Source organism: Pelecanus crispus, chromosome 3, assembly GCF_030463565.1.
Source record: "Pelecanus crispus isolate bPelCri1 chromosome 3, bPelCri1.pri, whole genome shotgun sequence".
Taxonomy (NCBI): domain Eukaryota; kingdom Metazoa; phylum Chordata; class Aves; order Pelecaniformes; family Pelecanidae; genus Pelecanus; species Pelecanus crispus.
In genome coordinates, this window is record NC_134645.1 from 115,273,084 (window position 1) to 115,299,139 (window position 26,056).

Below are 26,056 nucleotides of genomic sequence, written 5' to 3' on the forward strand. Positions count from 1 at the left end.
CATTTTTCCTGGAGAATGAGAGCACTTAGGAGTTAAAAACCTTTATGAAACAAAGGATCAATAAGAAATGCACGGGGGAGGGGAAGAAATTATGAAACCAAAACACCAATTAAGAAGCATATGAGTTTATGTAGAATCCTGCCACACAATACTTTGACAGCAATCCAAAGTGACTGCATGAAGAAAATGGAATTGATACAATTTTTTTTTTTTTTTTAAAAGCAACGCATGTCAATTGAAGCACATAATCTGAACAGTTTTATTATAGGAACACTCATTGTGCACACTCAGAGAATGAACAAAAACACGGAAGGTGGAAGATGTACCATCAGAAGCCTGCAAGGACTAGTATTGTGTCCTTTTTCATAATGTCATATCCTGTCTAGCCAGGACACTCATAGGAGTTAAATATTTTCAGAAACCCACCAACATGGGAAACTAAGAGGTAGAGGTTTAGGAAAAAACTCTTACATGATTGGGGGCAGGGGGGAAGGGAAAAAAGCAGAGCAATGTATTACTACAAAAGGCTCCAAAAATTGGGGGAAACAGTAATACTAAAAGCAGTCTAAGAACAACAGAAAGCAGATTATGATGTGGCAGCACACTAACTAAAGTTCTAGAGCAGGACGAATTCCTCTGCATTTCTAAAAGTGTAGCTGGAATACTGTAGTAATAATAATGATGACTATCAGTGAAAAAACACAACAAGGAGGACAGATCGGAGAATTTAAAGATATTACAAAAAAAAAAAAAGTATAATTTAGATGAGAAGATTTGCAAGCCATGGAAGAATATCAAGAAATTGTCTATTTTTTCTTAGGTCATTATTAAGGTGAAGCCATTAGCTCAAGTAGATTTAGTTACTAAGAAGTCCACATGTCAGGTTAACTATGAAAAGTTATCCAGGATATTTTCATAAAATGCACATTGTTCAAATATTAAATGAGTTAATTTAAGAGCAGACTTTTTAAAAGTATGCACTAGAATTGAGAAAGACACTTCTAGCACAAGATACTTACATTTAAGTTTAGCCCTTAAGCGATTACATGGAATTGTTACAAGTCAACAGTAAATGGTTTATAAAATGTAATTTTATTTAATGTTACTTTGCTGTTACAGAGGGCATAACATTTTCACAAGGCTTTTTTGGGACTACAATCAATGATTAGCAACACACAATAGTGGTCCAAACTCTCTAAATAACAATCACTGGACAAACTTGACACCTTCTCACATGTGCACAAACCTGCATGGAAAAGTACTAAATTTTATACTTGGACATGTGAACTTCAATTGGTTTTCCCATTCCAGTGTATTAAGAAATGACATGCACTTTAGTCTGCCAAAAAGCACTGCCTGTACTCCGGCAGTAACATGCTGCTTCTAATACATAGTAAAGTGAATACCAGAACTACAAAGGCAGGAGTGTAAGTGAACTTTTATTGGGAAGGCATATCAACTTAAACAGCAGCAACTGAGGATTAGGAGAAGCCCCTGTTTTTGAATGCACAAGCTTCTCTATTAGATGATACAGGAAGCAACCCAATTTGTCGTTGCTCAATTTGATCTGGCCCAATACTTCCATATTCCTACTGCAAAGAAGACACAGTAGCATGTGAAAGTCAATTATGGAAAGGAAACCCTGGAGAATAAGAAGGGAATGTGGAGAATTAAGAGCTATGTGGAACACTGTTTAGTTGCAATTAACTACATTTCCGTATCTTACTGCATACAAAACACAGTCAACTGGCAGGAACTGGTTCAGATTTGTTTTTAAATACCAGGTACACTTTAGTCCGCTACGTAAGTGCCTGGAAGTTACTTATGTTTATATGAAATGAAGCTATTAATACTTTTCTACAGCAGTAACCGCACACCAGGAAGGCCAGGACAAACACAAATCAAGGAATGGAGTTTTCCCAAAGCTGCAGTGTGAAAAGACTATAAATTGATTTCCATACACATGGATGGGTTTTCTTTGCTATAGGAAATCCAAGTGGAGCTATAAGGAATGGAGACGTGTAAAAAGGTTTCTTGAGAAGGAAAGGGAGAATGACGCCCCACGCGCAGTTTAATTTTCTGCACCTTCTGCAGCATCACATTCTTCTCCTGCACTGTCTGATGTCCATAACTAGAAAGAAAAAAAAAAAAGTGTCAGCTTTCAGAAGCACAGCTTTACTTCCAAAAAGCGACAATTATTGACTGTATAGAAATGATAACTGAATTAGACTCAAGGATGTCTACAAAGTACCAGTGCACTGGAGCTGTAGAACTTGCTCAGAGAAAGGTAACTGGAAATAGTTCCCCATGCACAGGGCACAACTAGCTATGCACCTCAGGTATCAGAGGCAGAGCAGTGTCCTAAACAGGTCCAGACTTTTGTGCTGAAGAGCGAGCTACGTCATCAATCCTAGATCATTCAAAAAGTCTGAATGGTAGCTTTGTGAGTAACATCAATTTCAAAAGAAGTGGTCTGAATCCTGAAAGTGAAGATTACCATTTTGGTTATTGAAGCTAAGCATTTTATAGTGCTAATAAGAGACATTTCTACTGAAGGAGTATTGCAAAATAATAAATGTTGCTGTAATTTTAAATGCAGTGAATATCCAGAGAGGTTATTCTGTAAAAAATTGCCTTAGTTACATATTTTAATAGAACCTAGTAGTTCCATTAGGTACTTTTCTTGAACGGTTAATCATTATAATACATACTCAAACATCAACTGATTTTATTTTCATACATTGAATTTCCATATCTTTTCTTTTAAATGAAAATCAGGAAAATGAATAAAGCAAGCTGCACTAGATGTACAGCAGGAAAGACGTTTTGTTTCTGAGGTAGTCATCAAAAAGTTTGAATAAGAATCTCTAACAGATCATGGACTACTATTTTTTGACTCCTTCTCCTATCTTGTACGTTAAGTTAGCTGAATGCACCTTCTCCCCCTCCACTGAAAAGGCCAGTAAACAATGAAGAATGTGAGCTATCCAAGCTGTTATTCTAGATTACACAGCATGAAGTTGCTGACATCAACTTACCCTACATTCAAACTAAGCTATGAAAAGGTATAGTAGGGTAAATAGCCTGAATCAGTGCTATGTTTTGCACTAGAGCGAAATAAGGGGTTTGTTTCATCAGAAATTCAGTCTAACTAAGCAAATACGTGGTTACAGAACCAGATAGCACATAAAAAGGCAACTTACTGTTAGGTTGTCTCTAAGCAACTGCATGATGAGAGTACTGTCTTTGTATGAGTCTTCGTTCAGTGTATCGAGTTCTGCAATAGCCTCATCAAACGCCTAAAATAATTAAACCATCTTTAGTCTTTCTATTAACTGATCATTAAACAACCAAAAGCTAAACCCATCAGTAAAGGTGGCTTTAAAAAAACCAAAAAGGCAACATTAGAAGTTAATGACCTGAATGGCTCTATTTGAAACAGAAGCATAATAAAGGCATAATAAAATCTTGCTGTGTTGCTGAAAATTGAAGTCACATTGTAAATGCAGCCTGCTTGTACCCCTTTAATCCCACTAACAATATCAGCTTGGTAACCAGATACATTAAATAGGATCATTTCCTGCATAAACTTTAGGAAATAATAATTCATATTATTTTAAGCATAAACTCTCTTCTACCGTCCCTGCAGGCATACAGAAGAAAAAAGTAACTTACTGTCTTTGCCAGTGTGCAGGCAAGCTCAGGATTGTTGAGAATCTCATAATAAAATACAGAGAAGTTAAGAGCTAGACCCAGGCGAATCGGATGTGTTGGCTGCATCTCCTTCTTGCTGATATCAAATGCCTCCTGATAAGCTCCCTGTGAGTTTTCTATTGTTTCTGTTAAAAGAATGAGAAACATGAAGATTTTTTTGGTTGTTTTTTTGTGGTGTTGTTGTTAAGATAAGACTATTTAAAGTACTTCGTTAGTAGGAGGCTGAACAGTCCTCTTCAAGGCCACTCGTAGCAAAACACTGCCCTTACTTTAATCAAGGTAATGATTTTAAACCCATTCTAAGCACAGCTGCCACAGTGACAAAACACAGGGAGCAAATTAAGCTACTACAGAGCAAAGGTATTCAAGAGACAGATAAACACACAGAATTTAGTAAATACAGTCCAAGATTAATATATTACCTCAACGGCCTTTGATACTTTAGGCACCAAAAAAACCCCCACGCATTACTTTTTCTACAGAACTCCTGCTTCATTCCTTGTGCAGGATGGACATACTCCTGTGAGTCAGGCGTGCAAAGTAAAGGTGGCTACTATGGCCCTACTTCGTAAGGAAGTTTGGAAGGCATGTACTACATGTTCCTGAAAAACTGAAAGTCTGCCTCCAAAAATTGGGTGCAGACAGGTCAAGATAAAAAAACCCAAGGTCGTGCCCAAAATAACTGGGAGAAACACCATAGAGAAAGGAGATTACCAGGCCAGAATGAGTACTTTAAGAGTGCTACATACAGTCTATTCCAGATTCTCTTCTGATAGACAACCAAAGGCCTAACACCCACCCTAACCATGCCTGCAGAATGGAAGGAGACGGCAGGAAAAGAAAGGCCATTGTCAGAGCTCAGAATACAGCTCTCTGAGGGAGCTAATACCATAATTGCTCTAGGAAGTGCTGGAAAAAAAAAAAAGAGTTTGGTAAGTAAAATCTGTTAAGTATTCAAAAGAGTCACAACACAGACTGGGGTTTTTCAGTATTCACACTGTAATGAGTGCTAATGGACTATTAATTTGTTGAGAACAGGTGAAAATAGACAAAAAAGCTAGTAAATGCAGGAAATAAATTAGCTTATAAGAACATAAGATATATTTGAAGCTGAGAAAACAAACAGGTGCTTAGAGGTAGAACATCAGAAAAGCTTCAAGTAAAATTCCAAGAAGTTTGCGAGAAGTCAAGCACAAAACATGTGCACGGTGATACGCATAAGCTGTAACCTCCCAGCAAAACACCAAGATCTGCTAATAAGGTTGTCAGTCAGTCCCTCTTCTACAGTAAGCACCTGTATCAGCATGCATATCGCTTTAAATGCAGTCTTTTTAGCCAAGATAAGCTGGTATTTCTCTGCTCAGACAAGCCCACAGATTTGTAACTGTTGCTCGAGACAGAACATAAATCAGATTATCTTTGTGATTGTCTCTGCTACACTTGGACCTGCTGTTGTCATTCGAATTAGGGGAAGGGTTAGGAATTTCTGAACACAACTCATCAGTGCAAAAAACTTTTACTCCATTTTGTATATTTTCATCTTTCAACTTAAATGCTCTTACAATACAAGGAGACTAACAAAGCCTTTATTTAAGTGACAATCAGCTCTGTCCTCCCACTTTGCAATTCAATCAGTTTAAAACTAGCCAACACTGTCAGATGCCTACCATGCCCAGCCCAAAGGGTCAGTCCCTTCAGCGCTCTGCCTGCTCCGACAGTCCATCTCCTTTCTGTGTCACGGCATCACTCCAGGACTAATTTTAGTTTGTTACTTAGAAACGTATCACTAACTTATGCCATACCAAGAGTTTTCAACATCACAACAGCACCTGGACACCTCGCAAGACAGTTTAATACTTAATTCAATACATCCTCTAAACAGAGAGTTAAAATCCTCCCCAGAAGGGCTTCCTGAGGTACTTAGAACCACCTATGCACATGTTCTAACTTCTAGGAGTGTTCAACATTCTCAGGATGCCCCGTATCAAGTGACAGTACCAGCTGTGAAGTTTTCCAGGCCTTTTCTGCTGGATCCAAAAGGGCAAACTAAAATTACAGGGACAGTATTATCCCTGTGAACGTCAACCATTTCAGAGTGCGGCTCACACTTCCTTGGATAGTGTACTAACCTAGTCATTTTGTTGCTTCTTTGTAAACTTGGGTGACTACAACGAAGTCTGCTTCACGCTGAAATGGTTAAACCTTATAGATCAACAGGACTTCATCATGGAGTAAAAAATGTTGCAGAGATCTATTTACTCTTCCTCACCAACTTTGTTTTAGTAAAGAAATACAAAACAAACAACATTAAATATGTTAGCAGACCTTCACCTAAATTGTGTTCCCGAAGCTCTGAATAAGCATTATGGAACAACTATCCAGAAATTTAGGGTAGATGACAGGAACACCACCTAAAATTCCCTGGCATACTATGCTTAAGGTCTATTCAGAATTTTACTCTCCATCTGTATGAATACTGGAGATTTCCAACTAAAACGTAGTTGTTCCCACTCAGCTAACTCACATGAATTCAGAGTAAGATACTGGCATGTGTACTTCATTTACTGTTCCCTCGCCCATGGCCCCAAACTGAAGTTCATTACCTATTGAAGACCCGGAGACCACAAGGTACTTACGTTTTCTGTCATCACCACAGGCAACTTCAGCAAGGTATCGAAAGTAGTCTCCCTTCATCTTCAGGTAGAATACCTTGCTCTCTGGATTAGTTGCATTAGCTATTAAATATTTGTCCAACAGCTCCTGAAACAACAACAAAAAGACATTGACATATTACACACATCATTGAAAATAAGTTAAATCTATTTTTTTTCTCTCAAGAAAGTTTAGATGGACTCAAATGTTTGCTACAAGGTAAAAAAAAAGGAGTTTTAAGGGCATTTTAGATAGATGCACACTTATTTAAACAAAGTGCGTAAAGGCACAAAGCTAGAGACTACGATGATCAGTCAACCATCTGCTCAGACTGCAGAAAAAGTAACAAGAAAAGGTTTACTGCCATATAGTTTCAGGACCGAGTTTCAGGATATACACTTCTCATTTCAAAAACGTTATTGCAAATGAGTAAGCTTTTACTGGAAAAATGAAACACTATACAGAAAGTTTCAAAGCTATTTATAAATACAAACTTATTCCCACTTCACAGGAAAAAAATTAAGAAAACCAACTCTGATATTTTTTGTATAAATTGCATTCGTTAGACTTGTGATAAGGAATCTCCAGCCCACCTACTAGAGCGAGCCAAGGGTTCGAACCCATCTAGTTGGTAGCCAGCCTCACCAAGCCGTACACCTCTTTGCAAGGCTGTAAAGTAGCACCGGCTCCAGCCTAGCAGGGAGGCATCCTTCACGTCTGCCCTGCCGCTCCTGGGAAGGGGAAGGGCTATACAGTGCTCTCCAGCACACCCTGAGCGGCTGCTAATGTCGCTCCCCTTGCTCACAGCTCTCCTACCTGATAACCAGCAGGACAGGGAAAGGTTTACAAGCCTCCAGCAAGAGAAGGTAAGTCTTTCTCCAAGGCTGCAAGGCCTCCTAGCCCTTCCAAGATAAGAGATGAAGGCAAAGGAGAGAAGAGGTACAGGATTTTCCCCCAGCAAAGGGGGTACATCAGAGAACCAACAAGGAGGAGAGCAGCTTCTGGCTGACCTCCTTGCCCCGAGCCCCAGCAATTTTACCCGACTCATTACCACAACTGACCCATGTTGTCTGGAGTTGACAAAAGATGCAAATAAGCTCCAATAGGCTCAAGGAAACCCCACCATACTCAGAGCAACCTTACACTAAGAATTTAAGTGATAAAGATCTGCATTCAGTTACTTGGAAAATAAACAGGTCATAAAAGCAGCAGAAAGTTTCCACAAAGCTTGCAAACCGTGGCTAGTTAAGTCAGATTTTTGTTACAGGAACATGTATCCAAATTCACACAGCAGCTACAAAGAAAATGTTTAAGGAACTGTAAGCTTACAGGGCAAAACCCCTTAGCATGTTAATTAGCAACTGTAGTACTGTAATCAAAATGAGCTACTTTTTACTACCTGTGCATACCACCATACCATTATTACTTTCTTTAATAATCAATGGTAGTAGAGCAATCCAGCTGAAAGTCCATTGGAGGTGTTGGCAATTATTTTAATCCAACTGTAGTGGTGTACTTCCAATTGGGTGAAAAAAAGGCATTTTTGTGTCCACACAGTATGCTTACCATGGATGTAATATTGCATACAGCTCCACAGACAAGCTCCCTTCAGAGATCCCCCTACCAGGGCATTAAGAAACAGTAAAGAGTTACAAGCACTCTTATCAGCACCCTAGAGAAAACAGCAGGAGGGTAAGATGATATCAAAGCCTGACATACCCTTCCACTTACCAAATCAGAAACAGACATTTTTAGGACTTTCTGTAAGGCTAGAAACCTACCGCCAAAGACTAGACACTGGCCTAGTATGGCATAGGGATAAGTGGGGAATTTGTGTAACAGCTTAACACAGTGAAGCATGCAAGGGCTTGAGCAAGCATATTGCACGGCACACCTCACTGGTGTTACGGAAAAAGCAGCAAAACCTTAGGTATGTTTCAAAACAAGAGTTAAGACACAGCAGGCAGATGGGTAATAAAACCCCATATTAATACCATTATTTTGCATGAGTCATTCCCATATTAGAATGAGTTATTCCCACCCTACAGGTTTCTGCAATGAGAAAAACTTCACGTTCTGTGTCGGTGTTTTCCTGATGCTTTTCTCCTATGACAGATGTCAATGCCAGCCATAAAAGCGCAACACTACACAAACCAATTTCAAAGTGTCAGAGACGACAATGCAGTAACCTCAAGTTTAACACAGAAGTTTGATTTTACAAGAAACTGCCCAGAATGATGGAAGTCGACACATAATACACCTATGTTGAGAAAGGTTCCTTAAATCAATCATGATCAAAAAGTAACTACCAGCCTCTAAAGGCCATCCCAAGGTCGGGACTGCACGAAGCAGCAGAGATGCGATTTACCCACGTGCTCAGATTAGATGTCAAAAACTATGCCACAATCTAAGGAGCGCTGACCAGACAGCCAAGAAAGGTATGTTGTATGGGATTTTAAACCAGATTTTTGACAAAACTGTATCTTTGATTTTTCTTTTAAATGCTGAAATACAACTTTTCAAGATCTTACAACTACATCAACAAGGGAGCAAGCAGGTATTTTTCTTTTATGCCTTCCAAAACCTAAGGATTTATTGTAAACTCAGCACACAAAAAATATTACTGATCTTATTACAAAATTTTGCCTTTGGAGGCAGCTCTAGTAGTAGACTACCACGAGTAACTGATGTGGCTTGGTTATGACTTAAAAATACTAACACCCTGGAACCTAGTGTATGCTAAATGATGTTTACAAGACAGCTTTAGCGTGTCTAATTTAAGCTGAGCCTCAAACCTACATTTCCTAGAGCATTAATGCCCACTTCCCCTCCCCCCTCCCCCCATGGGATAGGCCACACACTTCTTCCAAGAGCACAAAAGGATTTTGCCATGGCCCCAGCCCTACCACAAGCATGTAGCGCTGCAGCCTGCGTGTCAGTGCATCCTGAAGCGACATCTCCACTATGCAGGTTTGAAAACCAGTGGTTCTGTGCAGATTTCTGAGAAACTTGGAGAAAAAAAGTGGATGCTGGGAGGGAACCGTAGTTTTTCAGACAGCAAAGAGTGGGTTACGTACATTGCTTTATTTCCTAAGCACTCCTCAGTTGGAGGAGCTGAGCTGTCCAGTTGTCGTGGTTTAGCCCCAGCCAGCAACTCAGTACCACGCAGCCGCTCGCTCACTCCCCCTACCCCGATGGGATGGGGGAGAGAATCGGAGGAGTAAGAGTGAGAAACACTCCTGGATTGAGATAAGAACAGTTTAATAATTGAAATAAAGTAAAATAGTAATGCTAATAGTAACAGTATAATAATGATAATAATAATAATGATACACGAAGCAAGTGATGCACAATGCAATTGCTCACCACCCGCCGACCGATACCCAGACAGTTCCCGAGCAGCGATCGCTGCTCCCCGGCCAACCCCCCCCAGTTTATATACTGAGCATGACGCCATATGGTATGGAATAGCCCTTTGGTCAGTTTGGATCAACTATTCTGGCTGTGCCCCCTCCCAGTTTCTTGTGCGCCTGGCAGAGCATGGGAAGCTGAAAAAGTCCTTGACTAGCATAAGCAGTACTCAGCAACAACTAAAAACATCAGCCTGTTATCAACATTCTTCTCCTACTAAATCCAAAACACAGCACTATGCCTGCTGCTAGGAAGAAAATTAACTCTATCCCAGCCGAAACCAGGACACCAGTCAGCAGCTCCCACTCCCAGGTCATCTCCAGGGCCTCCTAATCCTTACCACAGTGCACGGTAAGGGAGAGATCTGTGCCTCTATCAACTAGGGTGGAACATCCTCGTTCTGGACTTTATGTATCCGGTTTTGTTTTTTTAATAGCCTTATATGGAACAAGATCTCATTTATGAATCATGTAGGACAGAAGAGAATACAAACAGACTCTGAGTAAAGCTAATTATTTATCTATCCAGACATTATCTTTCAAATCAATAATGTATTTGGTACACTTAGTGAGCCATTCATCTCAGGACATCATCATCATTTCTTGGAAGGCATCTTACCCTCCCTCTAACAGACAAAATGTTGGCAGGTTAGTGACAGCAGACAGCACAATACGCTAAATGATTTACTTCACACTGTTGTGAGTCAGTAGTATCCAGGAAAACTCAAGATTTCCTACGTCTGTTCTCTATCTTTCCCCACTTGCGCTTTTCTACCTTTCCATCAGACAGCAATCAGCCAGGAATCCTCATTTCAAACATTAGCTGATAGTAAGCAAAATGAATACAGGCAGCCTGAGCAATGAAGCAGACCTCAGCCAACCTCAACATTTATTATGATAAATTTTACCTAAAGACACACAGGCACTGCCACAGGTATGATTCGGTGATGAAGTCAGCCAATACAGTAGACTGCCATCCACATTCACATACAGCAAACATGCCCATCACTTTATTTTTTTGGTCAGAGAAAGTTACATATCGAAATGCAGTTGCCACCATCATTAAGAACTGCGACTGTTCTGACCACCTTCTGAACCAACACCTGAACAACCAGCAATTATGTACTCTACAATGTCAAACATGCCTCAGATGCTGCCACAAAAAGCCACGTGATGTTTGAGCTGCTGGCCGCTGGCCTGCCCTGTTGGTGGATGACTCTCAGAACCACCAGCAGTATGAAGACGCAGGAATTGGAACTCTGTCCTCAAGCCAGACCCTTCGTGTCCTGGGGCGGTTGCATTAGAATAGGTTTGCGCTGTGACAGTTTGTGGTTGGTATCGGCTACTTCCCCCCATGGATACATTATTCTCAGGTGGCATGCTGCTCCTCCCATAGTGTGACAGGATTTCCCACCCCACTTCTCCTTACTATTGCTCATCCATCTCAATTTATTTCTACCTTCACAGTGTGCTAACGCCGTTGCCATCCTAATAGCATCATATTCTCATATATGATATTCTCTTCCTCTCCTACAGAAGGCAGGCTTATTTAATTATCTATTAAAGAGATGCCACCAACAAAGAGCTACCGGTCCCTGGCACAGATCCGCAGCTGCCTGAAGGAGCCATGGGGAGCAGGCTAGGAGCCTGGCAGCAATCCACTTCTTCCCCCTTTAAAACTGATTTTTTTTTTTAATTTTATTTTTCTCTCCACTGGCAGACTTATTGCTTTACATGCCAAGAGAAAGTTACATTTCAATTGCCTTTTTGGATGCTTCTCCAGTTCTGCTTTTGTTCTTTCCCAGCTGAGTAACTGTCCTTTCTTAGTCTCTTTTCCCCTCTGCTTAAGCAGGAACAAGGGTTGAACATGTGGTTGTAGTATCAGACCATTGCAATTAACCTGTGCCAGAAATATTAATTCATCTGCTGTCATCACTTCCCCATTATTTCAGCTTTATGAAAAGCAAGCCCTGAAGGAATATGCCAGCCATATCTTTACTTGAAGTGCCTGATACAGACAAAGAAGCTCCCTGAAGACACAGCTCCTTCATAATTATTTGTTGTGTATACATTCAGCCAGCCTTTCCTTATGTACACCAGGCACACGTCCACTGCAATTCATGTACCAGTCCCACTCCACATGCTTTCTGTTACCTGTTTTCAGGACAACCCCTTCTTTTAAAAGCTGACATCAAAATGGGAAGTCCCACCAACCTCCCCCCATCTAAGCCTATTCTAAAAGGCAAGCCTGACTGAGACAAAGTTCAACCACAGTGTACACTAAACACTTTCTGTACAATTTATCTATGCAGCAGGTTCAAGTTGCAGAAAAAGCACCACCACTATCTGATCTGTGCTGTTCTCTCTTCCCACATATTCAGCTAAAGAATCTTGACAGCAAAGATGAATTAAAAAAAAAAGAATCTTGAATACCAAATTGACCTTTGAGCTCCCTTCAGCACTTATGCCATTTAGAATTGGACTTCAATAAGAAAAGCAAATACATAAGTATCAGTCTCTGCATATATTCCAATACCATTAGCTAATACATATATTCTTCACACTTATCTGTTCGATACCAGAAGATGAACATGAACCAGGTCAGCTCCAGAGATTATCTAGTGATCATAAGTAGTTTAAGGTCAATTTTCAAAGCAAGCTAAAGATATCATGTACCTAGATACCGACAAAAGTTCTCAATGTGGTAAACTGAAGTAACTCAAAATATTTACAATGCCACCATCACTCAGATGTCAACACCTAGGACATGTTTGGGTCACATCACCAGCACCATGTTATTTAATGTTATGCTGTTAAAAGACCGATCTACATTGCTATTTGCATTTCTCACAAACTTAGTATGGTATATCATTACTTTTGCTCCACCAGAAGGAAGAAAGTCAATGTAAAAGCAATCATCATAAGTAGCAATGTTCTCCAAAAGTTTGCCCCCATAAATATAAACTGGTTAAATTGTTGCATGGTCTTTAGCAACCAGGAGTGTGCTGATGTTCAAAATTGCTGGCACAGAGTTTTGTGAATAAAGTCTATATAAAGTTTGATTTTCAGGTCAGACTGTCTCAGCAATATTCTTGAGCCCATGTATCTTACTTCAAGTTGTTTAAAACACCTTATTCCAACACCATCTTCATCTGTTGGGCATATGATTTTAAATGCTGTTCTTTAAAAGCAAACTTCGTAACAGTTTGTGGGAAGTAATTTGCATTTGCAGGTTTTAGTAATTTAAGACAAAGTCCTCTGCTGGGCTTTAACTCATACGACACAAAAAAAGCATCCAGAGAGAGGAAAATCCAATAGTATTACCCTTTTTTGATACAAGAACAAACTAATCAATATCAATGCATACAATATTAAAAAAAAAAAGTTATATTCCTCCTCACTCCATGATGGAAAAAGTTCAATGATATGGAGAAGGAAAAAAAAAAGTCCAGCTTGAACTTCAACTGCTCAGAAGCTCTCTGCTGTCCAAGTGCTCGTCAGACCTGCCAGCAGAGGAGGTGCTACCATTCCACAGTGTACTGATTTTCACAGGTCTTACAGAGACTAGATTGAGTTTTATTGCTGTTTCCTAGGTGTTCCTTCCCTTCCTGAGCCAACACTGAATGTTCCCTATTTTGAGCTTTTAAGTGCTTTTGGTTCTTTTGGGTGGGGTTATTATTTGGTCTGTTTTGGTTTTTTTTTTTTAAGGAGTATTGAAGCTAGCCACCACAACAGTTCTTACATGGGTGACAGCAAGTAACTTATTACTTAACATTGTACTTGCCTATAACAGCATACACTTATTGGCCAAACCCCACAGAACCAAATGGTCACATGGAAGTGAAGAAACTGTTTCGAAAGAAACCTATTTTGAGACAAGGTTCCTTAAAAACAATGCACATGTATAGAGTGCATGTCAACACCACTTTTTTTAGCAAGTCAACTCACCACCCTGAACACGAATTCAACATTATAGTCCCATCTAGAAGGTGAGCAGCTTGCATCCAACAGGCATACTATGCGAAGTGTGTGACACTACAACCAGGGTTGCAGCGTGCAAAATACTTGGAAAAATTCTTCAGTCTCAAGTATTTCTGAAGGTCCATCCAGCTCCAATATGAGAAAAGCCACCTACAAGCAGCGTACGGGGATATGGTTTCTACCCTAACTGCAGTCAAAAAGTAAAGCTAAGAAGTTGGTGAGGCAGCTCAGACCAATATATTCCCTTAATATAACTGTTAAACATGAATTTAAACACATTAAATGTTCCAAAGTGTTTGACAAGCACAGATGATCTGTGTAGGCTCAGACCTTTCAATAAGGCTTCTACTCACAAATGACTGCCTGTTTTAATCGTCTAGTAAATTGGCATTAAGACTTCTCAACTCTCAAGTATAATCAGTCATTCCAAAGTCCACAGCATGACTCACTGCAACCTAAGTGTGTTTTAACATTCAGTGGTTGTTTGCTCGACAGGAAAGGGAGAGTCCCCTGCTGCAACAGTAAGATCACTTTACTTTCAAAAGTGTAATTCAGCAGAAGTTCGTTCTTCATCCTTCTGGATTCAAGCTCTATGTATCAACTCCTTCTGGGAGAACATGAAATAGTTTTCATACAGACTTCTTAAGACCACTAGTATTTCAGTTTATATATTGAGGAAAATACATGTACACCTTTCCAGTAATGGCATGGCCTTAAGATAACCTGACGAAGCACTGTCAAAAGCAGAGACAAACGTACCTGGCATGGAAACGGAGAGGGTGACCTAATTCGCCTTTTCCATTTGGTTCTGAGTCTTTGTCTACATAGTTTTAAAAACTGGCAGTCAATATTTAGGATTGGCCCTGAATGAAGTATCTGGAATCCCACTTAACAGATGCATTGGAAGCCTGAGCTGCAGCACGTCTACCCACACTATTCCCACCTGGAGTTGAGATTAATTTCATCTAGACTTTACATTCACTGCTTACATTTCTCCTAAAACAAGAAGTTAGAAAGTTCTGTGGTCCCCAAAGAACTATGTAAGCCAGGAACTAGAAGTGTGTGGAAATGCAAGTTCTCCTTTCTACAGATTTTCATCAGACAAAACCAACAATCCAGTGAAAGTCAAGGAATTATTCAAGTTTTTATGGAAGAGCCTAAAGTTTTCCAGTTTCCCCTTGCCAAATGTAGAAATGAGTCTTCAAAAGTCATTCTCCTTTTCAGTAATTATAAATTTTTGCTGAAGTAATGGCCATACAACACAGACAAAAGCTTTTAGGAAAATTTTCTTGGTATCAGACAGATTTATCTCAAATTGATTCTAACATTCTTCTATGATTGCATCTTCCATATTTCTAATTCCTCAAAAGACTTCAGGTGTTATTTTCCTCTTAGTAAACATGCATTACAGATATCAAATTCGTCCCTTCAGAATCCAGACTACCTAAAAGTCTCTTCCAGCATCCTCCATTTGTGATCTTCCATCATATGGTAGAATCAAACAAAAAAGTCTAAATTTGCTTTTTAAAAATATTTCTATGCTCTGCAGCTACAGAAGCCCTGAAGGTATGATTAAATGATTGACTGAGATATATCTAGACTAACAATACTCAAAATGAACAACAGCATGCAAGAGTTACGGGGGTTTAAGGTCATTACCCTTGCGCAAATAATTGTTTTTTAAAGCCAGCCTTTCATGATAATAAATAAACTCTGGAGGGCCTAAAAGTTTTACTTGCTTCAGCTCTGCTCTGTTTGAGAGCCCTAGATCAGGGGCTTGTGATCACTGAAATCCAGAAAAATAACGAAACAGATGCACCTTCTTCCCATCGCTTAGTGTGGGTGGAAGGGCCTTTTGCATTGTCCAACTTCACCTTGAAGGAAACCCAGCAATGTATTATTTCATTCAGTGTATTAGGAGTGTGCCAGTAATCTGTTATTCCCCAAATGAGACAACCTACAGCAATGAAGTCTAACCTTTAAGTCACAAAAACTAGAAGCCAGCATTTCAGATAGCCTTGCTATAACAATTTCTCATGGCGAGTGAACCTTGACTTTCTTGCTAAGGCCCTGCTACCTACTTCCATTTAAAACAATTTCTGCTTACAAGAATTTTGCAAAATGTATTCAACTTCAGAACAGAACTTCCTGAAGAAGTTTTATCCAGGAAATATGAGGCTGTCAGTCTGATAACAGTGTATGTAGTGTACTCAGAAAATTTATTATCAGAGCAAATGGAAAGTTTTCTGTTTCCAGAGCCTAACATCACTCCTACACCCAACTACTTCAGTGGATGGATCATATAAAGGACAGAATAAAGATTGATAGAGCAAGGAATAAACCTCTATCAAAGTTAGAAACTGGTAAATCAAACTCTTGCTTCCTTTAACAAATTAAGAGGAAGGCACAAGCAAAAAAATCACAGCTAATTCAGGACTTTCTGGATCATAGGTCTTTACATCTGATGTTTTGGTGGGTGCACAGAACCACAGAATGTGAAACTCGGCACTGAAATTATTTTTACTGCCTCCTATGTCTAAGTGACCAGTTCACATGAACTGTTACTCAGATGTACAGAGTGAATTAGCAAATTACAACCTTACAAGTCAGCTGTATGCTCAGCTGGAGCATTCTGATGTTGGTTCCAGCATCCCGGGAAGCAGAAAGGATGAGGAAGAACCTGTAAACATCAGGCCACTGAACTTGGAGAGCTATATGGAGTGCCACAAATGCAGTGTTCAAGAACAGTCTTACTTACCTTGCCTCATCAGTCTGTGATAAAATTAACTTCAAGTTTATGGTCAAGTACAAAAGCACTTAAACACAAACAGCAAGTAACATCTAGGGGCACTAGGCCCATCATTCTCAAAGACCAAGAGCATAAAACCAAAAAAGCAGTAAAATCTAGACAATTAAGAAAACATTGATTAATCAAGCACACACCTTCACCTACCAAACTTACAAAGAAAGTATATCCATGTGCTTTTACCAGCCCTCCCCGCTCATTTTCCTTACCGCCTTCCTCTGAAAAATCAGGTATCCCCCATTACTGAAAACAGAATACCAAGCTCTGTGCCCATACAGAAATTGGTACAATCTTCTGCTTTAATAATGTGCTAAACAACCCAAATTTGTGCCATCATAAAGAAATCAATCACTAATATCCTTCAAGCTTGAGTGTGGTCTTTCCTCATCAAGTTCTGTGTCTCTGATATACAGTCTTTTATGCTTTACTTCAAAAAGGCATCTATCATATTAGTATCTAAGGTAGTAGAAAGGCCTGCGAGACAACTGCCTATCAGGTAAACATGACAGTGATTTACAAAATCTGTTAAAAGCTTCACTGCATTAGCAGAAAAATAGAATTTGTGTCTCGTTGTCCAATTCTACCTAGTGAGCACATTCTACTTTCTCAAGGCCGCCAAACCAGTAAATGTCCTCCAGGAAATTTAATAATTCTACATGTACAAGCTGACTGAGATATACTATAGACAAAGCTTTAATAGCCTTGACTACAACCAGGCTAGTTAATCTATAGCTTCACCTCACTAAAAAATGGATTTGATGCTGGAGATAGATGAGGCTTTGGCTGCCCCGTTCTCAACAGCTGGTCACCTGCATCAGTGTTACGATTTCCTATTTTCAATTACTCCACATCCTGCTTCTCATAAGATGTTAACATTCGGGACAGGCCTTTCAGAGCTGTTAAGAGCTATGATTTTGCAGAAGTGCAATCCTCTGGTGGTCATTTCTTAAACTTTTAAGAACAGACAAGCCATTGATCTTCAGGTTTTTCTACTTTCAACAGACAGAAGCTAGCCCTGTACTCAGCTTTACCTCAAGAGGGGGATATCCATGCAAATCAAATCAGTGATCTAAACTCACCCCAGTAGCTTCTGAAAAAGGAAATGACCCTGCACACACAAATATCATAAGGCGCAAGTTTTGAGAACCTCAAAGAGAATACCTTGCTGCCATTTAGCTTGTCTCCTTCACTAGCTTGCTTTTATGTTTTAGAAATTCAGTATCCAGTTGCAGGGGGAGTGGGCAGCAAGCAATGAGTGCCTGGGATAGAGGCCTCAGCTACCATCAGAATTTCTTGAACTATTTTTAGTTGGGCTTTAACAGTTTTCAGCCACTTCAAGAACCTCAGTGCATTCTAGGCTTTGTTTCTGCAAGTGTCAGTCCTTTCTTAGAAACAGATTCACTTTTCCTTGCACGAAGTGTAGTACTCCAGCAGCAGATTCTAACAAAGGGCAAAAACTGACCTAAGAGAAGGTACAACTATGAATAAGGCAAGTTCAGACCATGAATTTCAATTTAAGTTTCAAGCATATTAAACTAGAAAAGATTCACGCATTAAGTTCCACAATTCTTATCACAAATGTGTTGATGTTTGCTCGAAGTTGTGCTAAGAACACAAAGGAGATCAACTTTCTCCCCACATACTACCTTTCATTAAAAACATGACTTATTCCAAATTAAAACATTCATTTAACATTCACTCCACAACTCTGGATTTGACAAGAAGTAACGTTCCCAACCTAAGGTCTGGCTTTGAGTCATGAAGTAGGTAGTGCTTTTAGTCAGTTACTTAAAAAGGATGAGCCAATAGCATTTGCTTTAATTTCAAAAGGTAAAAAAAGTAATACTCAAAACACTGTCCTAACCACTATCGGGACAACTAATTCAAGTCCAAAAGTAGTATTAACTTCAGTGATTAGTATGCCTGACCTTCAGAATAAAACGGCATCCTACATAGTTCACAGTGTCAAAAGACTGCAATAACCTTCTACTCAGATGCTAGTTTCACCTCTACAACACTTACGTGTTTCTGTATAAGTTCTGGCCATTCACTGAAAATAGGAAGGCAGAGAAAAAGGATTCAGAAGACATGAAACTCTAGTAAATTGTTCATATAGCTGCTATCAAGCTGATACTTACTGAATCTGCCAAATCTCTGTATGTATAATAAAAAAATCAAGATTTCACTTCTCTGTAGGCCAAACGTAACAGTAGGGAAAAAAACAACGCTATGGTCAAAGGTTATTCATCATCTGACATCAGATATTTTAGCTGACACGAGGAATCTATTGGCTGCTGCAAGAAAAATACCAACTTCATTTTCAATGAAGTTATAAACTTGGCTGCTGAAAAAAGCTGCTTTGAACATTACCTTCTAGTATGGGGATTTTTGTTTTGTTTATTTTTAAGTGATTAACTTTTTTAACCATCTTGTAGACGTAGTTCTAATCAGAAGTGGACATAGATTTTTACCCTTGTTTTTAATTAGCATTTATTGTTTCTTAATTACGCAAAGCAGAAGTAGCAACAACGTTGCAACCTTGGGGGGGGGAGAGGAAGGAAGGAAGGAAAGGGGAGCTGGCGGGAGCAACATACTAATACATGCTTTCAACAATTAATACTGCAATCTCACAGAAGATCAAACATTTACAAGCATCCTCTCAAGACAGTAAAAATTGAAATAAGATACACCTTACAGCTCAAGACTATTTCATTGCAGGTACTGCTGCAGGGTACAGAAAAAAATCAACAGCACAAATAATGTTACTGTTGGTCCACTTTTAAGAGTTCACGATGCCCTTGCTCATTTCTGGAAAACCTGGCTGAAGTGGGCCTGACACAGTGCAGTGTAAAACCACTTACAGAGGACATCGTAAAAGTAGGTGTTTGGAAACAACTGAAAAGCCTCATATATGTAACTTTTCTACGCAAACACTTAAAAGCATATTAAAATGAACTTTTAAGTTTCAGCTAGAGACATGAGGAATAAGTAGCCATCAAGATGCAGTTGTTCCCAAGCCCTAATGATTTTAGCCACTGCATCTGCATCAAGTTTTAACTGTGGGCAAGCAGTTATCAAATCTCATCTCTATTGCTCTATGAAGAGCTCCAACAACATCAGAACCCAGAAACTGAACATATGCAGAGCACTACCAAACACACATGGAAAAACCCTCAAGTTGCAGGTGGAGAGTGAACTCCTTCCAGGCAAGGGCTGGTGTCCTTCCTTCCTTCTTTCACACTAGTTCTCTCTAAAGAACGAAGGAGCTTGAATGCAACACAAGTTATCACTATGCAAAGGGACTGAGGCTCTTGGAAAACCCAGCAGTTTGATCTGCTCCCGCACACAAGTTCCAATTGAAAAGTTACCTTTTTTGAAAATCTAATGTCAGTAAATAGCAGGGTGTATATACAAATAAGGCACTAGTATTATATTGTACATTCCATCTTCAAAGTTTCACATGTTATTTCTCTAGTTACGTGAAAGTGCTGTACCCATCCCCTCTACATTATCTAGCATCCCTGGTTTGAAATCACTCAGAGAATATACAGAAACGCAAACTTTGTGCTCAGAGAGTATATGAAACAACATAGTTCAACTTTACCTTGAAAAAAGTTGCCAACCTGTTTCTTTATTCAAGGACACGAGAGTTTCAAGAACACTTTTGACTATGATTCATAAGGGATGATTTAACGTTAATTCTCTACATTACCAAATAACTGATCTATCAATACAGGGACTTCAATAAAACCTCCTAGTGTACCTTTCAAATAAAACACTTGTGCAGGTTGTTTGACAAAGTCATACCATTTCTTCATTAAAGAGCCACTCTCACCTGAAAGACCAGTCATAAAATTAACAGTTAGAAAGGGTTCAGATCACATCTACTCATACTTGTAAGACAGGCAGTAAAAGAAATGTCTTCACTGCTTTGCATGAGATGTAATAACTTACTGTGACCACTGATGGTGGTTGTACATTAATTAAATAATTAGTAAAAGTTTTATTTTTATTTCTGTATTTATGTATAGATATATATAGATATCGCAACATAATTTTGGATGTTTGTATTTGTCCTGGTTTCAGCTGGGATAGAGTTAATTTTCTTCCTAGTAGCTGGCATAGTGCTGTGTTTTGGATTTAAGGATGAGAAGAATGTTGATAACACACTGATGTTTTAGTTGTTGCTCAGTACTGCTTATGCTAGTCAAGGACTTTTCAGCTTCCCATGCTCTGCCAGGTGCACAAGAAGCTGGGAGGGGCACAGCCAGAATAGTTAACCCAAACTGGCCAAAGGGCTATTCCACACCATATGACATCATGCTCAGTATATAAACTGGGGGGCTTGGCCGGGGGGCAGCGATCGCTGCTCGGGAACTGTCTGGGTATCGGTCGACGGGTGGTGAGCAATTGCATTGTGAGCATTACTTGCTTTGTATATTATTATTACTATTATATTGTTATTATTACTACTGCTATTTTACTTTATTTTATTTCAATTATTAAACTGTTCTTATCTCAACCCAGGACTTTCTCGCACTCCTACTCTTCCGATTCTGCCCCCCATCCCACTGGGGCAGGGGGAGTGGGCGAGGGGCTGCGTGGTGCTTAGTTGCTGGCTGGGGTTAAACCATGACAGTATTCTAGTGGTGATTAAATTTAAGTTCCTTATCAAGCCATGCCCTACCTGAACGGCTAGAGGCTTTCTTTACAGGAAAAAAAGTAATTACAGATTCGGTGTTGCTACCTTTTTAATAAAAAATTAGCAATATTTTGTAATGCTAGCACAAGTATTTCTAAATGAAGGTTTCTACAACAGCAGATATACTTCATTTTGAAAAGCTGGTCCATACCAGTAATAAAAAAAAAAAAAGCCTTTTGAAAAAACTGTTAGTAGTATGACTAACGGCAGTCACACTCCACCCAACACATCCACCCTTGCTAAATCCAAATACTCCAGATGACAAGCAACCTTTCCATACTACTTGCCAGCAGTTGCTTCAGTTTAGCTGCCTTCCTAGAATTAAAAAAGCATCTCTAAGATTCAACTTCAGAGATCTAAAAAAGCTACAAGCAGTTACTATAGTATTAGTAAAGAAGAAATTATCATTCAGAGGAGGAGTCAAAACCACTTTGCGGCTCAGCTTTAGGAACCCCGTCCTTTGTAGTGCCTGCATATTGTTTGAGTTCTAGCCTCTTGGATGCTGACTCATGGATCACAGGAGTGGTAGATGGAGGAGGAAAGGGAGAGAAGCAGAACAGAACGTAACTGCACATGGCCTTCAAAGGAAGAGTAAAATTCAGAAGGCTTGCAGTAGATAGCTGACATCTCCTCCTACCAAAGAAAGGCACATCTTTGCCAGCAGGGCAGAACAGGAAAAGCATGCACAGCTGTAGGTTTTGGTCTTCACTACTTCCTGCTGCCTTCCAGGCAAGAAGGGGAGAGCTGCCAACCAGGCCATCGCAGAGAACAGAGAAAGACTAGAATGCAGGGAAAAATTCGCCTAGCACAGGAAGAGCTTGCTTTCCCTACATCAGAGGTCTGTGTTAGCACAGCTACCAGACTACCTGCTGTCCACCATTTGATGCAAGTGGGATAATGTCAGCATAGATGCTGTGTGAAATGGCTCAGAGACCTTCAATCTTCCTATGGAAGCATGAGCTCCTTATCAAGATGGCACAGCAACCAATATGAGATTTTATGCATGACCTTCTCTTAGGAACTAGATTTGGTAGAAGGACAGAGGAAGATTAAGAAGTCTGAAGAGTGAGCTTTATGTTGAGGTCCCAAGGAGTCAGTTCGAAGTGGGGCACTGAGTAGAGATCAAGAGGAGTAACAACAGCACAAATGCTGGCACCCCATCACACATGTTCTAGTGAAACTCGTCACAGGAAACAGGAATCAGTGCCCTACACAAGTCACATGGTTTTCACAAAGGTGAAAGTTTTACAACTTAACCATGCCTGTAACTGTAGAAACAGCTTCTTTGTTAGACATGGACTCTTAAATGTGTTAAGGAATTAACTCAACTGATTCATTAAGCTAATAAATTTCCAAATTATTTGGAAGCCAAGGTAACTCATTTTGACGGATTTACAAAAAAAAAAAACCACCTAGGTGGCAGCATGCAAGGAAGCATATAGGTATGTTCAGCACAATCCAAAGACGTATGCCCTTGTACATGAGCCAGAACACATAATCAAGAAGCAAATTCAGTTACTTCCAAACCAGTCAGCTTTAAATTCAGGTCTCCTAAACCAATCTAGGATACATTTACCTCAAAATTGTTTATTTCCTTATAGACTTTCTTCTTCCTGTTCTCATGTTAGCAATACTAGACACCAAAAAAAAACCCCAACCCCGTAACTAAGAGAAGCAAATAAACCACTGAAGCTTATCTGCCACACAGTTACTACTGCATTACACACATGCAGCTTCCTGCAGCCACAACTCCCTGGTCATGTAGAATAGGGTCCAGCAGCCTCCACACTGCTGACATGCGCCTCTTCAGCTCCCACTACAGTGCAGTACACTTTCGCTATCAATAGCATCTGGAATTCTGCTGCTTGTACAGAAATGTATTCCTGGGCTTTGATGCATACTTGGGGTGCCATGCCAGAATTCATACCTTAGTTTTACATTATTCCATGATTACTGCAAATTCATCTTAGATTCCCCTGAGAAATCAGCTTAAATCCGACAAAGCCAATTTCTACATGTCTTTGTTTCCTATCTTCAATATAATGTCTTACTTTATAAAATCATATTTTATATTAAAAAAATCCGCAAAATGTCTCTTAAAGACCCCTTTCCTTCACAAGAGGTAAACAAAATGTACACCCAGTTACTTTAAATGTTTTTAACAGGTTATTAGCTCTGGTCTGAAAAAACAAAGGCATTTTCTCATTTTCTTTTTAGCTTATCTTATGAATAGATAAGCCTACTAACCACAGAACAAACTGGCACAAGGCTAAATTCTCTGCATCTCTGCAATTACCTAGCGCAATACTGCGTATTGATCACTCCATCCAAAAACGTACTCCAAATCACACTCAAAATTGAGTGTGTATCTCAAATACCTCTACACATATGGGGCCCATAGCATAGTGCAGATGATCTTCCTCCTCACAGTAACCCACATAACAGCTGGAGAAGTTACTGTGCTGACTTCCCCTACCCCAGCATAATACTTTGCATGATATTCCCCAGCCAAGTTCCCAGTCTTATTCCCCAGTACAGCAGCACACTTGAATACTGTATTTCTTTCTCCTTTTAAAGAAAAAAAAAAAAAAAAAAAAAAAAAAGAGTCCCCACTTACCAGCACAGTGGTGCAGATGGACCTGAGCTCAGACTCCACCTTCTCCCGATAGTCCTTGATAAGCTGCATCTTCTTGTCACTGGTGTCTGTCTTCTGCTCAATGCTAGAGATGACCCTCCAGGCAGAGCGCCGCCCCCCCACTACGTTCTTGTAGGCCACTGAGAGCAGGTTGCGCTCCTCGTTGGACAGCTCGGCACCTTGCTCAGTTACTGCCTTCATGCAGGTGGCCATATCATCGTAGCGCTCAGCTTGCTCAGCCAGCTTGGCTTTCTGGATCAACTCGGTCTTATCCATGGTGGCTGGCAGTGGGGCAAGAGCAGTATAGTAGCAAAAGCACAAGAAGCTGGGGACGTCACGCTATCAACACGAGAATGTACCTCAAAACCTGCCAGAAAGAAGACAGTAACCATGACGCTAGGATAAAACACCACAGAACATGATCTTACGCCACCCCTCGCAACCCATCAAAAAACAAGGATCACAGTGAGCCTCACCTCCCCTTCCCCATTTCCAGGTGCTTCTCATGGAGAGGCGGGCTGCAGCATCCAGCCCTTCCATGCAGGGCTAAGGGGAGAGGCACTCGTCTCAAGGGTCCACCCCTAGGGAAACCACGACCTAGAAACCCAACTGGGGAAGGTATGCTCAGCGCTAGCCAAGGGACAGCAGCCTGAAGACCAAGCGCTGGAAACAGCTATTTTTCCATCAGAGCGGACTTTCTGTCCTCATCCTGCTTTTCTTCCTCACCTGAGGTGAAGATATTACTATGCTAACAGGGACATGAAGAAGGATATCTAGTCACCACCAAGCCTGGGGGCCTTGCCCAAAGCCCTTCCCCCGTGGGCCACAAGCCCTGCCGGTGGGAGCCGAAGAAAGGCAGATGCCAAAGCCGCGACAAGCGGGAAAAAAAATAACTAACAAAAGGAGCGAGCCGAGCTCGCCCCCGGGGCGGCAAGGAAGGGGTTAAAACCCGCCGGGCTGGCAGAGCGGGCCCGGGATCCGCCTCCCTCGGGCACCCGCGCTCCGCGGGGCGAGCGAGGCCGGGGGAGCTCGGAGCGGCCGGGGCGGGGCGGGGCGGCCGGGGCCAGGCCGGCGGCCCGGGCCGCTTCGCCTCCTGGCGGCGGGGCGCGGCGGGGCCGGGGCCTCCCCGCCTCCCCCCGGCGGCCGCGGCGGGAGCGGCCGCAGCTCCGGCCCCGGGACGGCGGCCCTCGGCGCGGCGGGGGGCGCGGCGGGCCCCGCGGTGGCACGGCTGTGGGTGGGGTCTCGGCCCCGGCGAGGGCGGGGGCCAGCGGCGGCCGCGTCCCCAGGGACGGCGGGGGGCGCGGGGAGGGCGGGAGGGCGGCCGGCGCTGCCCCCCGCGGCGGCAGGGCGGAAAGAGGAAGCCGGCGGCCCCGCCGGGTGCGAAATGGCGGCGCTGGCTGGCGGCGCCTCCCGCTCCCCGGGGCCGCCGAGCGCTCCACGCCGCGATCACAAAATGGAGGACGCGGCGGCGGCGGCAGGCAGCGGCAGAGCGGGGCCCGCGCCCGCCGCCGGGACGCGGCAGCGCGCTCACCTGAGTCCGCTGCGCTAGGCCGGGCCGCGGGCGCCACCCGATCGGCTGCCTCGCTCGGGGCTGTGGCGGAGAGAAAGAGCCGCTCCCGTCTCCGGCGAGAGCCAGCGCTAAAGGGCGTTGGCACAGGCAAGCCTACCCGCTGCTCTGCCCGCGCCCACGCGGCCAATCGCAGCCCGGCCTGCGGGCCCGGCTCCGCCCCCCCGCGCCGCGGCAGCCAATCCGAGCAGAGCGCGCCGCCGCGGGGGCGAGCGCAGGCAGGGCACGAGCTCGGTTGGCCCGTGGGCTGCGGCTGGAGCCACGGGGTTTCCTCCAATTAGATCCAGGGTGAAATGACGTCACTGTCGCCATGGTGATGCTGCTACAACCCCCCCCCCCCCCCGCCCCTCCCCGCCCCCATCCCCCGGCGGCCGGGGCCCGGACGCGGCGCGGGGCGGTGCGGGGGCGGCCCGGGGGGCTCCGGGTGGGAGGCGCCGGCCCAGGCGGTGCCCGCGGCGGGGCGGGGCGGGGGGGTCCGAGGCCAGGCCAGGCCAGGCCAGGCCAGGCCAGGCCAGGCGGCCCCGCCGCGCACCCTGCCGCCCCTTCGCCGCCCGAAGGGGCAGCGGCCGCTCCGCCGCCTGCGGGTGGC

The 26,056-nt window shown here is 42.1% G+C and overlaps 1 protein-coding gene across 2 annotated transcripts; it reads right to left on the reverse strand.

Moving 5' to 3' along the window:
- Positions 1-1,073: 1,073 nt before the first annotated feature.
- Positions 1,074-25,504, reverse strand: YWHAQ (tyrosine 3-monooxygenase/tryptophan 5-monooxygenase activation protein theta). 2 transcript variants are annotated; one of them, XM_075707555.1, is made up of 6 exons: positions 25,432-25,504; positions 23,883-24,267; positions 6,351-6,474; positions 3,676-3,839; positions 3,204-3,299; positions 1,074-2,131 (listed from the first exon to the last, which is right to left on the reverse strand). In XM_075707555.1, exons 2-6 carry the CDS (start codon positions 24,174-24,176, stop codon positions 2,072-2,074), a joined length of 738 nt encoding a protein of 245 aa, XP_075563670.1. In that variant the 5' UTR covers positions 24,177-24,267; positions 25,432-25,504; the 3' UTR covers positions 1,074-2,071. The 2 variants fall into 2 exon arrangements, with proteins under 2 accessions (XP_075563670.1, XP_075563671.1); XM_075707556.1 differs by lacking the exon at positions 25,432-25,504 and adding an exon at positions 24,377-24,663.
- Between the last annotated feature and the right edge of the window lie 552 nt (positions 25,505-26,056).